The 12,109-nt window shown below is 48.1% G+C and overlaps 4 protein-coding genes across 4 annotated transcripts; 2 read left to right on the top strand and 2 right to left on the bottom strand.

The window, feature by feature from the left end:
- Positions 1-922: 922 nt before the first annotated feature.
- L3040_006671 (uncharacterized protein) lies at positions 923-2,729 on the top strand (the record flags this gene model as incomplete). Its single annotated transcript, XM_007292240.1, has 3 exons — positions 923-1,018; positions 1,073-1,607; positions 1,654-2,729. The coding sequence occupies 3 exons, from the start codon at positions 923-925 to the stop codon at positions 2,727-2,729; spliced, it is 1,707 nt and encodes a 568-aa protein (XP_007292302.1).
- Positions 2,730-3,194: 465 nt separating this feature from the next.
- L3040_006670 (uncharacterized protein) lies at positions 3,195-4,007 on the bottom strand (the record flags this gene model as incomplete). Its single annotated transcript, XM_007292239.1, has 2 exons — positions 3,195-3,597; positions 3,730-4,007. 2 exons carry the CDS (start codon positions 4,005-4,007, stop codon positions 3,195-3,197), a joined length of 681 nt encoding a protein of 226 aa, XP_007292301.1.
- Positions 4,008-8,228: 4,221 nt separating this feature from the next.
- On the top strand, positions 8,229-8,805 carry L3040_006669 (uncharacterized protein; the record flags this gene model as incomplete). The annotated part of the gene is made up of 4 exons (XM_066154198.1): positions 8,229-8,245; positions 8,324-8,507; positions 8,577-8,723; positions 8,791-8,805. 4 exons carry the CDS (start codon positions 8,229-8,231, stop codon positions 8,803-8,805), a joined length of 363 nt encoding a protein of 120 aa, XP_066011174.1.
- Positions 8,806-9,022: 217 nt separating this feature from the next.
- L3040_006668 (uncharacterized protein) lies at positions 9,023-11,688 on the bottom strand (the record flags this gene model as incomplete). The annotated part of the gene is made up of 5 exons (XM_007292238.2): positions 9,023-9,565; positions 9,625-9,735; positions 9,794-10,726; positions 11,153-11,236; positions 11,299-11,688. 5 exons carry the CDS (start codon positions 11,686-11,688, stop codon positions 9,023-9,025), a joined length of 2,061 nt encoding a protein of 686 aa, XP_007292300.2.
- Positions 11,689-12,109: the final 421 nt, after the last annotated feature.

Below are 12,109 nucleotides of genomic sequence, written 5' to 3'. Positions count from 1 at the left end.
GGGAATGTGGTAGAAATAGAGAGGACGAAGGCATTCATTGTTGAATCACCAGCGATGGAGAAAGCCCTGTTTGAGGCCGCGTCTTTTGAAAGCGGGCAGAAAGGTACTCTGGACCAGCTTGGGTATGGGGAGGAGCAGTGCACCAGTCTTAAGAAAAGTGGGATTGAAAAATTGGTCCAGCTGGTATGGATTGCATTTGGGGCTGGGTACGGTCGGAGTCGGGCGATTGTTGATGTTTAGCGAGGCTTTTGAGGATATACTACGTAAATTCCCGCTGGTGCGTTATCTTGCTAATTCGTTCTCGGAAAGCATGGATCGGATCTTTATCATATACCGCAGATTATTGTGTCCTTTGTCAAATTGTCTTCCCGGTTGCTCGGCGTGATAGAGCTCTGTTTACTTACTTTGTTGAGGGGACTTTCACATTACAACGCATGTGGGAGTTGATCATGAGAATTTCGATGAGAGACTCATTTGCAATACTACTGTATTTTCACCGCTGCCAGGCGCCTGCAGTGCCGATCCGGGCACCAGACTCGAAGAAGCAGGTCTCTTGGCACAGGCACCTAGATAAGCATGCCCAGGGGCGCTAAGCTCTTAGCTAAGCCCTGGAAAACAGCGTCATGTCGCCTCAACCGACCTTCTGCTTGGGGCAGGAAAATGATTGTTGGGGGAGCTCAAGAAGGTGGGTCACGACTCCGGGCAACGTGGGCAGCTATAATATGCTTCACCCAACGAAGCTGTTTTTAGAGGTGTTGGCGTAGAGGTCGGAATCCTTATCAGGTGAGTCTTTAAAGGTGAGTAGGATCCGCGGGACCCTGCAGGTGGTACCTGTGGGGACATGAACAATTGCCGCACTGACTTGCTATACAGAGTCACCGATCCTTTGAATAGCTTGCAGAAGATAAATTAAAGTTGCAAGATGGTCAAGAAACTCAACGCTGTCTGCGCGCTGCTGGCGCTTGCAACTGCCTCGTGGGCAGCGGCGCCCATGAGAGCTATTGAGGACAAGGCCTGGGTATGTCGACCTTCTACCCAGAATACAGACATGATGGCTAATTGAACCTCCCAGAGAACGACTATCCCCGCATGGTCGCTCAGCAAATCTGAAGATAGAGACTCTGCTCTCTATCCAGAGTACAATCTCTCCGTCCCCATCGACCACTTCCACAATGACTCCCTCTACGAGCCACATTCGGATGGCATGTTTGACCTACGATACTGGTTCGATGCTACTTATTACAAGGAGGGAGGGCCTGTGATTATCCTACAGTCTGGAGAGACAAGTGGAGTAGGACGATTGCCGTTCCTGCAGAAGGGATTGCTGCACCAACTAGCTGTGGCTACGAATGGTATCGGAGTTGTGATTGAGCATCGATACTACGGAACCAGTTTGCCAGTATCAAACTTGAGTACGGAGGCAATGCGTTTCTTGACTACAGACCAAGCAATGGCGGATCAGGCGTACTTCGCGAAGAATGTTGTGTTTGCTGGCTTGGAAGACAAGGACCTTACGGCACCAAATGTTGCATATATCACGTATGGTGGGAGCTATGCTGGTGCTTTTGTTGCATTCTTGAGGAAGCTCTATCCGGACGTATTTTGGGGTATGTCTACCGCTATGCTTGGAGTTCTCGAGCTAAGTCGAAACAGGTGCCATTTCCTCAAGTGGAGTGACGGAAGCTATCTGGGATTATTGGGCTTATTTCGAGCCTGTCCGTGTTTACGCTGACCAGGAGTGCATTGCATACCAGCAGAAAATCATTCACGTCGTAGACAACATCCTTATTGGCAAGAATAACTCAGACACAACTAGCATTCTCAAGGGTGCTTTTGGTCTGCCAAACGTCACCTACGATAACGACTTTGCCGCAGTCCTTTCTAATGGTATAAATAGGTGGCAAGGGAGGAACTGGGATCCCGAGCTCAACGACGGTACCTTTGACACGTATTGCGGAAACTTGACTTCCAAGGAGGTCATCTACTCACAGCCAGAGGGCCTCAAGGGTACCGTGGAAGATCTGATCAAAATCGGTGGATACGAATTCGAGGTCGCTAATCTGACCACCCCAATTTTGAACATGATCGGATGGCTTGCCGATTACACAGTCGACGCTTGCCAAGGAGACCAGGACTCCTACTTCAGTCAGCACAACGAGACCTTCTACGCTCAGGACGGTATTGACCAAAAGTGGCGATCTTGGCCTTTTCAGTATTGCACTCAGTGGGGTTACCTGCAAACTGGTTCTGGATCCCCCGAAGATACCCTGCCCCTTATCTCTCGCACCAGTGATCTCGAATACAACTCACTGATCTGCAAATACGCATTCAACATCACCACTCCTCCCGACGTAGAGGCCATCAACAAGTATGGCGGCTTCGACATCTCCTACCCACGCCTAGCCATCATCGACGGCGAGCAAGATCCCTGGAGACCGGCCACTCCCCACGCATCTCCTTTCAATACGACGGCGCTCAATCGGACGGATAGCATTAGTGAGCCGTTCAAGCTGATTGCGGGCGCGGTCCATCATTGGGATGAGAATGGGCTGTTTCCGAATGAGACGGTGAATCACCCGCCGCACTTGTTGCCGCCATTGCCGGTGCGGGATGCGCAGAAGGAGGAGCTGGCGTTTGTGCTGGAATGGATGCAGGAGTGGCGGGAAGAGGTTTTGAGCCGGCGCCATAAGCAGCAAGAGAAGGAGGTCATGGAACTCCGCAGAAGATAGTTTTGACAAGTAGTGTTTTATGTATAAAATCTTTAGCGAGGGGTGGAGCTGAAATGTTCTGCTGTGCAGCCCCTTGATTTTGGAGCCCTTTTTTGACTCGGCTATTCGTGATTATCGCTCGCTGCGTCTCTCTGTTGGTGCATGGTAAGTCAGTCCTAGCTTTTACCTTTTTTTCTTGGAGGGGGGCAGGCATATCTTATCTTGAGCGAACTTGATCATCTCGAGTACTACTGGCTACGTAGGTATAATCAGTTCGAGGCTGGAGTTAGGCACCATGACGATTGCGTTGGATTGAACCTGCCCGGCTCAAGCTGACAACTAATACAAGAAGCGAGAGGCAAAAGTATCGTGCATTGTTGGGAGCCAGCCCTATTAAAAAATGTATCTACCAAATTCCCGTGATAATGCAAATACACGGGTTCAAGAAGCACCTCACATGCAACGGCCTCAGCAAGCAACCCTCTCTCAAAAGACGGTGATGGTGGAAGATCCACTGCTAAAGTAGCCCTCGGTAGCCACGATCTGGTAGTCGAAATTCGAGCCCAGTTTCATCCCCGCATCCGCCCACGCATCGAAGTGAATCTGGGTGTTGACGTTCCCGCCGGTGCGCTTCGTGCGGCGGACCGACCAGTACTGCTGAAAGGTCGCCGTGCCCTGGATGGAAGGCTTGTCGGTCCGGAGGCTCACGTAGATGTCGTAAATGTCGCCGTCCGCCTCGACGGTGCCCTTCTTCGTCGCTCCCGAGGAGGGGTTGTACGTTCCGAAGTTCTCCACGATGTAGTACTCGATCAGGGGGTCCGTGGTCCAGCCATAGACGGCGAGGTAGCTGTTGCCCTCGTAATTGTATTCGCCGCAGTAGGTGATATTTCTGGGAGGAAAAGAAGGTGAGTCTGCGTCCGCCCGACGGTTTTTTTTTTTTTTTTTTTTTTTTTTTTTTTTCAAATATGAAAGTATATGTCTGTTTGGGTGGGCTTTTGAACGAATCGGGGCTATTATGTACCTGGGCGTTCCGGGCTTGTAGCCCTTTCCTCCGACGAGATTCCCACCGTCTTTCCAGCTCACCGTGTATGTTCCGCCGGGGAGGTTTTCGTAGACGGCAGAAGCGCCGCCGTCCGTCCACCACGAGTAGAAGAAACCGTCGTGCATTCCTTGGGAGCTGGGAGTGCCTGAACGCTCCATGAGGACACTGGGAGCCCTCTCTGCGACCTCAATACTCGGCGCGGCAAGGACACCGGCAACAGCTGCCGCGGCAGCAAAGAGAGAAGTGAATGTAACCATGTTGGTAAACGAGAGTAAATAAAAACGAGAGTGAAGACAATCGATGGAGAGGGCATGACCAATTGAAGGGCCCACCTCCCCTTTATACCTCCCCACGTCCTCTTGAATTTCTTGAAGCTCTAATACCCTTCAACACAATCAAAAGACCCCCTGTCACCATATCCTTACCGGCTTCTATTGGCTCGGGGCATCCCAAAGCGGTTGTTTCCCATGCCTCGAATATAGTAGAATTGCTTTTTCCTCGAACGTCGAATTTCGCTACCGCTCTATATGGATGAAATGACGACAAATGCCAAGCGCATCAACAGTTCAAGCAATCAACACTCTCACTATTACCGCCACCTACCAGTAGTAGTTGTACTTGCTCATTCATCGTAGTAGTATCATTCACAATGAAAGAAATACCTGCTGAGCACCAGCGCCGCTTGGGATGCGCTTTTTAGAGTATGGGGAAGCGTTTAAGGTAAATAAATAAAAGGATGACCTCTACACGGAGTAAGGAAGTAAAGGCCTAATTCTTTGCAAATAAGAGATCTTACTTAATCACGCAGCTAGTGTTGTAACCTTAACCTTAACCTCTTAACCCAAGGTCTTGACTCTCCAGTCCCATTGCTTCAGGGTCTGAAGCAATCCTTTCTTAAGACATGGTGGGGCATATAATAATTACGCAGCGGCACAGCTCGATTTTGTAAGGATACAAAATAGAGCTATGCACAGATCTTTTTAGATGAGGAAGTTATGACAAACAGCGAGGACTATTATTAGATTCGAAATACAAAAGTCTGTGTTGCAGAGAGGTAAAGAAGAAGGGCGACCCCAGGCGATTATTTGGAAAACCAGCGTTGGAACCAACGTTGCACACCCCCTTGAGTACCCAAGTAATTTCGCGAGTCCAAGCGCTACACTAAGATTCAGGGTACGATATGCCGAGCCCCCGTGCGATCGCGGCCTTCTGTACAGTACCGGTATAGTACAGGGGTAAAGAAACATGGGACTGAAGAGTTGGGCCCTAATCGCGAGCCCCCTCCGCACAGCTCGAGATCCGAACCCCAGCTTCCTATCCAGAGACTTTCTTCTTTTTCTTCTTCCTCTTCTCCAACGGATGTCCTGAGCATTTCATCAAGGAAACAGCGCGGTTTACAGCGGCGAAGAGGTTTCGAGTGTTTGACGCATGAAAAAAGAAATAAATGAAATGGGAACCAATCGCCCCCCCAGCCACCCGGGCCACCCCCTCCAAAAGGGTATACGTAGGTATCGGATATCTCATCTCCAAGTCAAGAACTACGTAGTACGTAAGTCCTTAAGGAACAGGGAATAATTAGTCAGTGCGCTGCCTGTTTACCTGCAGGCTCTCAGCTAGGTTCTCGAATCTCCTTTTTTCATCATACAAAGTAGACGAATCGGTTGGCGCTACTTACCTACCTCACTATATACGAATCTTTCTTTGCCTTTGGGAATCCGCGGATATACAACTACTTGTAGTTGTGGTGAAAAGGCTTTGAAAACGGGGTTCAAACGCGCGGGATAGGATTGACGTGTAGCTAAACGAAAGCCGTTTCCTGACAATCCTGAGGTTTGCAAACAAAAGAACGCCTTGAATCCGCCGCGGAAGCTAGCTACACAAATGGTCACTCGAAAGAATTGCCTAGCAAGTTTTTTTTCTCCCTCGAACGACGTTTGAGCCTTTCGAAGAGCATACTATTTACAGTCTTGCGTTACATGCTTATTCAGTGGTTCGAACTTCGGATCGATACGTATTACCTTGAAGACTTATCATACGAATATAGCAAACTTTTTTTATCTTGGATGTTCTACGAGATCATATCTCTCTATCCCATCGACTGTACTTGCACCGTAGACTATGTGAGCCCTCGCTCATAGACGGAGTAGTTTTGACACGTGTGCACAGTCCAAAGAATCTTCGGTAATGCTATTTTTTGGACTATTTCAAAACCCAAACTCTCTATTAAAATACCAGTATAAAAATACGAAAAATATCTTTGGCCATCTAAACCCCGTGCAATTTTATTAGCTTCGATGATGATCACTTTAAAAAAAACATCGCAAAGTAAAAGTGGCGAGAAGGGAGGAGGTAGGAAAGAAGGGGAGCCGAAAGAGCATATTCGACCTACTTGCTTACTGATCCAAGTCTTCGGGAACGGCTTCATGTTCGGGGACGGCCATAGGACGGTCATAGGACGGCTAGGCAAGGACGGTCCTAAAGTGGTCTCCGGACGGTCTTTTGACCAAAAGACGAGCTTTTATAAACGACTATCTTGAACGCGTACTCCGTATAGCAATGGCTCGATTTCAACGATTACTAAAGGTATTGGCAATACGATAATGCTAGTAGCTATCGATCGGAACTCACTTGAATGAAACTTGCGCGCCGTGGTTTCAAGACGATTAAAAAAAACCTCGATACTTGCCGATCTAATTTGATAGAGCACGTTTGGAATTGAATGAAAATTTGGATTTGGGGGCGATATTTTCGAGCTTATTACGACCGAGCTTTAATAATCCTCGATCGACTTCGAACAATCAGTTGGGACGCTTGGGAAGCTGTTCCTTTAGAACCCATCGTTTTAATGTATAATTCGAAGTGGTTGACGCACAAGGAAGGCCTACAAAATACTTGAAAATCAGTGTTTAAGTCATTCTGCTACATTCGGTAGACGTTCAACTCTACGATTGAAATACGCTTTTACCAAGTAGGTCCGTTACAAGCATTTATCTTCTCCGCAATCGAAAGGAGCATCTTGTTTCACGCCCATATTAAGGCGACTGCTCTGAACAAATACCACGGTACAGGCCTAACTACGTAGTAAGTATTACCCCCTGAGGGTAGGGTAACCAAGGGGTTTATAGTGGAAACTAAACTTTTGAAGCACCCTCAAGGGGTAACAGTTACGCCTGTACCGTGGTACCACCTAAACCCAGTAAAGTGGCGCGCAGGGCTGCCAATAACGTATAATCTTTGTTTCTCAACTGATCAGTGCGCCGAGGGCCAATTGATCGAGATTTTTTTGTGAGGTTTGAAGCGTACCAAGGGCGCATTCGGGGGACCGAGGACTGCTTACCAGCCTTGGTTCTCTTACCAAACTCCGATTTATCTACTCCGTACTCCGTAGGTCAATTTGCTTTTTTGCGCAGTCAACGCACTCACCAGTTAAGAAACAAAGATTATACGTTATAGGATTATACGTTGTTGGCAGCCTTAGGCGCCACTTTGGTGAGCCTATGCGGTACTGTGTAGTTGTAACAGATTTTCCTCTCGTCGTCTTTTCCCGGGCATCATTTGATATCAAGAAGTGCTTCATAGCGGCACGTTCGCGATTATATTAGTTCTTGGACTGAAGAAGAGAGAGCATGCAGGTATTTTTGGTGCGAGGACTTGGATACCGTTGATCGCTTGAGGATAGAAATGCTGTACACTTTTTTTTAATAAGAAGAAAAAAACAATCCGAATAGACGCATATCCGCAGTATTCGATGAAAAGCGAAATGTTTGACTTGGGCGAATTAAGAGGCGCAGCAGATAATAAGAATAGCTTCTACAGTAAAGTTGCGGCAACAAAGCCTTACTACTACTGCAAGTAGTTATGACTCGTCAGACCTAATCCATGGCGCTCAGCGCTCGGCATCCGAACAAAAGCCGTTGGATGCTTGGAAATCAGAAATTCTGTTTGCGGAATATATGTCCTAACACAACCTGGGCTTTCGTAAGAGGAGTAATCCTGCTCGTCCGGAATGGTGTAGTGGCTAGCATTTCTGCCTCTCATGACAATTGTCACCGTGATCGCAGGAGACCGGGGTTCAATTCCCCGTTCCGGAAGTATGAATAAAATATTTGTTTTTTTCTTCTGCGGCCTCTCGAACTGGATTATCTCAGGCGGAAAAATTAGTATAGACGGTGACAACAAGTCCTTCCATTATTTTTAGAGATACCCGTCGACTTTCTTTCGCCCCATCCTTTTTCTCTTTCTTTCTTCCGCCTTTCTCCTTTCTCTCCTCCTACTTTCTTTTATCTTTTTCATTTTTCCCTTTTTATAAGAGAAAAAAAAAATAGCCGTGTTATCTATGAATACAAGACGAGACGAACCAGAGGATTAAAATATATATCTTCTTAAACATGACAATTCCGTACTTGTTTGATTGAGCCTTGGCGCCTTCGTTGAACGCTTTAATTCTTCGGCTTGCTTTCTCCTGAAGGTGATGGGAAATGGACACGAGAACTAGGTACAGCCCTGCCAAAAGCCAGTATCTCCATCCATATAGACGAGTGCAAACCAAGACATTGCGCTAACGAGACCATAGTGAGGATGACCGACCGGGCCGGTCATACGACGGCCACCTGGGCAAAAAGATCTCGAGACTGGACGCCGGAAAAAGCACGGGAATGAGATCTGGGATTTCCAGCTTGGAAGGCGTCGACTGTCTCGATCTAATTTTTCTGGCTGGTCATTCTGCCAACTACTACTCCCCTCATTACTACTATTTGGTAGGCCTACTAGCTCTAGACCTGATTAGACCTCCGTGGCTCCCGATATCTCTAATCAGATCACGCTAGAACGCATGGCCCACCGCAAGGACGAGGCATTTCAAAGACCCTCTGTTTAGTGCAAAGTGCAAATCGAAGTGTGGAGGACTTACTCACTTACTATCCGGTGGGAAGAAGAAGGAGGAGAAGAAGAAGAGGAAGATCCGCCACTCTGGAGTATGTTTTGAAAAGTACATTGTTTTTTTACGTTTCCGGCTCCGCTGATATGCTAGAAATTTTACAGACTGGAATGACGTAGCATATTGATTGCCGACAATTAAGGATACAGATGGTATAGAAATGAATACGAAATTTCACATTTTCTAGAATCATACGAAATAGAAGATATTGTAGAGTTGCGATTTCATTTGGTGGATTCTGTACTGCTCTGTTTGCTACTCTGATGGAATGATCTGCCGGCTGACTCGTCTGTTGGCTGATCTGCACACTGACCTGTTCATCGTAGCTATTTCTGCTCAGTTCCAGCCCTTGAAAAATTCAATCTTCTTAATCGTATCAAGGATCTTGAACTCGCAGTTCGGAAGGACAGCGAGAATGGTTCTCTCATCAACCGGCTTGCCATGCTTAGCAAACCAGCCCATGATGAGCTTGACATATCGGGCTTCCTCAGCGTCCATTTCCTCCTCGGTCTCTCTTCCACAATCGAATTCCTCGTCGCTGTCTTGTTCCTCGAGGTTATGATCCATCATCCACGCATGTTCCCAGTTCGATAGGTCGAGTATGGCAGAAAGCGAATGCCGATACATGACGTTCTTGGTTCCGGGGAAGCGCATCACGTTGATGTAGCTCAGCACCAGCTTGGCAGCGTAGACGATGGAGGCGTGGCTCAAATATTGGGAGGTGAGGATTTTGTACAGATATTGGAAGCAGAGAAAACCCGTAGTCTGCCAGGTCCCACTGATTTCGCCCAAGGCATCAATGATCGTTAAGATGGCGGCTGTATTCAGCGGTGCATCGTGCCCCTCGACGAAGAAGGGAAGGCAGGTGCTGTCGCTTCGCTGTAATGTGTTAGATAATTGTGTGAGTGACCCACGTCCGTTAAGCCTGGGCTACTTACAAGTCGAAACTGAACTGTTTCAACGTATTTGCCAACACAACCGACGATCTTGAGGGCCGCTTTGAGCGCAGCTTCATGGTAGCGCTGTGGTATAGTGTTGCCATGCTGCACCTGGAAAAGAAATACATCAGCTCTATCCTCCAGCACGGAACCTCATAGTTGGATTTACCATCACATCAGAGATCATATAATTGACGCAGAAATCTGAAGTCATGCCAACAACGTCAAAGCCCATAATGAAGCAGTCCAAAAACTTGTGCGCCTTCTCCCGCGTCAGGCAGCCTTCGAAGAACTTTATACCTTGCTTTCTGGCTTCCTCAACGCTCTCATGGACCGCCACGACCTCTTCCGCTCGCATATCCTCCTCCTTCATGTTACCCATTCTTTTCTGCTTGGCGTCCGCTGTCGCATCCCACAGCTTCTTTAGTCCACTGAAGTGCCGAAAGATCTCTATCCTGGTTTCGCGGCCGAGGGCGAAGCCTTTCCGGTAAATATCGTGATCAGAATCAGTGGAGTTGATCGAAATACGGATGCATTCCCTGGAGGTTAATGTAAATTGGGATCGGACTCGTTGAGTGAGAAAAACGAGGTTCGTGAGATCGATTCCGTCTGTCTTTCTGGTAGACTTGGTCTGGACCTTGTCTGGTTTGGCCTCTTCTCTGACAGAAGTGACCTCCCCTCCGCCGGGGTTATCTCCATGAAGGTTGATCTCCTTGCCATCAGATGAGACGTCTGTGTGCTTCATCTCCACCTGGTCACGATACTTGGTTCCGGCGCCAGCCGATTTGATCTCCTTCGCGGTATGATCTTTTCCAACAGGCTCGACTTCCTCCTGAGTAGATTCGTTGATGGTAGAGTTCACTTTCTGCCCATCATCCTCTACCCAAACACAGCAATATATGTGGGCGAGATACATGATGATGTAGTGATCCATGGTGCCCTCCGTTCCACCATGCTCGGACAAGAAGCGGAGAAGACAAGCTCCAACAAAGTTTTCGCACCGCTGGATTTCATCCGGACCCATCTCGAAGAGATCATAGTGGTCGACGTACTCACGGAAGAAGATTTCGATGCTGTCAAACTCGGGGTCGCCGGGCGCTAGCTATTAGACTCGTTAGCTTGTATTCCTGAGTCTCTTAACGCCACTGGTCAAAAAGGGCCTATTGGCTTGCTCTTGTGAGATGCAAGATTTCAGAGTGACGAGTATGTAGTTGAAGCAATAGGGGCATGATATGGATGCCAAGACCGAGGCGAGCTTGAAAGGGGCTCGCTTCGAGCAATGGTACTCGCTTCGACTCGCTTCGAGCGATGAGCGGCATAAATCCGGGCTCGGATAACAGCCAATGACAGTACCAGGATGCCGTGTTGAGCAAGTAGACGCTTGATCTACCTAAACAACAAAGCCCCGTGTCCGCACAGCACACAGATATCTCCATGGCTATGCACTTGATAGTATAGGGGGTCGCGACGGCTGTGGATTGTAATGTCTTTGTCGCTGTGGAAGATGGATTCGCAGCAAGAAACTTACATGAACATAAGAAAGCACCTTGTCTTGGATCTCTTGGAAGATCTTGTTACCCAATTGCTCCAACCCCCAATATTCTTTTGGAATCTAAGCCTTATAGTTAGCAGCAAGCTCGTAGACTTGGACTCGCGCAGGGGTGGAGAACATACTCCCCTCCTCCACCTCTTCCAGCTCGCAACAGCGTGGTTCCAACTGGCTTCGGTGATCAGAAGCTTGTCAAACTTGGATCGATTGGGCGGGGGGCTTCTCTTTCTTGAATGGGGTCCGTCTTCAGATCTCTCGGCACCATTATCTCCAACGGGGGCCTCATGGTCGGGTAGGGTGGCGTCGAGTGTTGGTGAGACACGCTCCTTCTCATCGACTCCTACATCAGTAGTCTCAGGCTCTGGGGATGGAGTCAAGATTCTTGAGGGAATAGAAGGCAATGGGTTGATCGTGAGGCTGTTAATATCGGGTTCTAAGGAAGGGGATTCTATTTTGGCTGGCAAGTCATCCGCCTTGCTAGCCATCGGATCGACAGCCGCAGGAGTTGGCATCATCGTTCTGAGTGGTAATGGAGGATTTGAAATGACTTCAAGGTAAGAGTAAAGCGTTGTCGTGGTGTGTTTGTGTGTGCGAGAGGCTTTGTTGGGGCAGAATTTCGAGATGGCAGAATTTCCCTAGCGCCAAGATTGGGCTAGCTCCTTTGGCGATACCTCTGCTCAGCCAGTATAAGAGTAGCGGAAGGGAGCTTCTCAAAATTTACTTCGATCTCTACTCTCTGCTTTGAAAAAAATGGAAGGATTTTGATGGCCTCTTCTCCACTCAATGGCGTTTTACTGCAGCGCTGAAAGAGTACTCTATTCGCAACAAGAGGTACAACGCATTGCAGATGCCCTTTCGTCTCGATACTCTCCTTCGAGACTCCAGCTTAAGTCTCCTCGTCACCACGCCAGAAGAATCAAGCAAAAGTTTCAACGA

Source organism: Drepanopeziza brunnea (assembly GCF_022702325.1).
Source record: "Drepanopeziza brunnea f. sp. 'multigermtubi' strain 214-2 chromosome Unknown ctg11, whole genome shotgun sequence".
Taxonomy (NCBI): domain Eukaryota; kingdom Fungi; phylum Ascomycota; class Leotiomycetes; order Helotiales; family Drepanopezizaceae; genus Drepanopeziza; species Drepanopeziza brunnea.
This window is presented reverse-complemented; position numbering and strand designations above follow the sequence as displayed.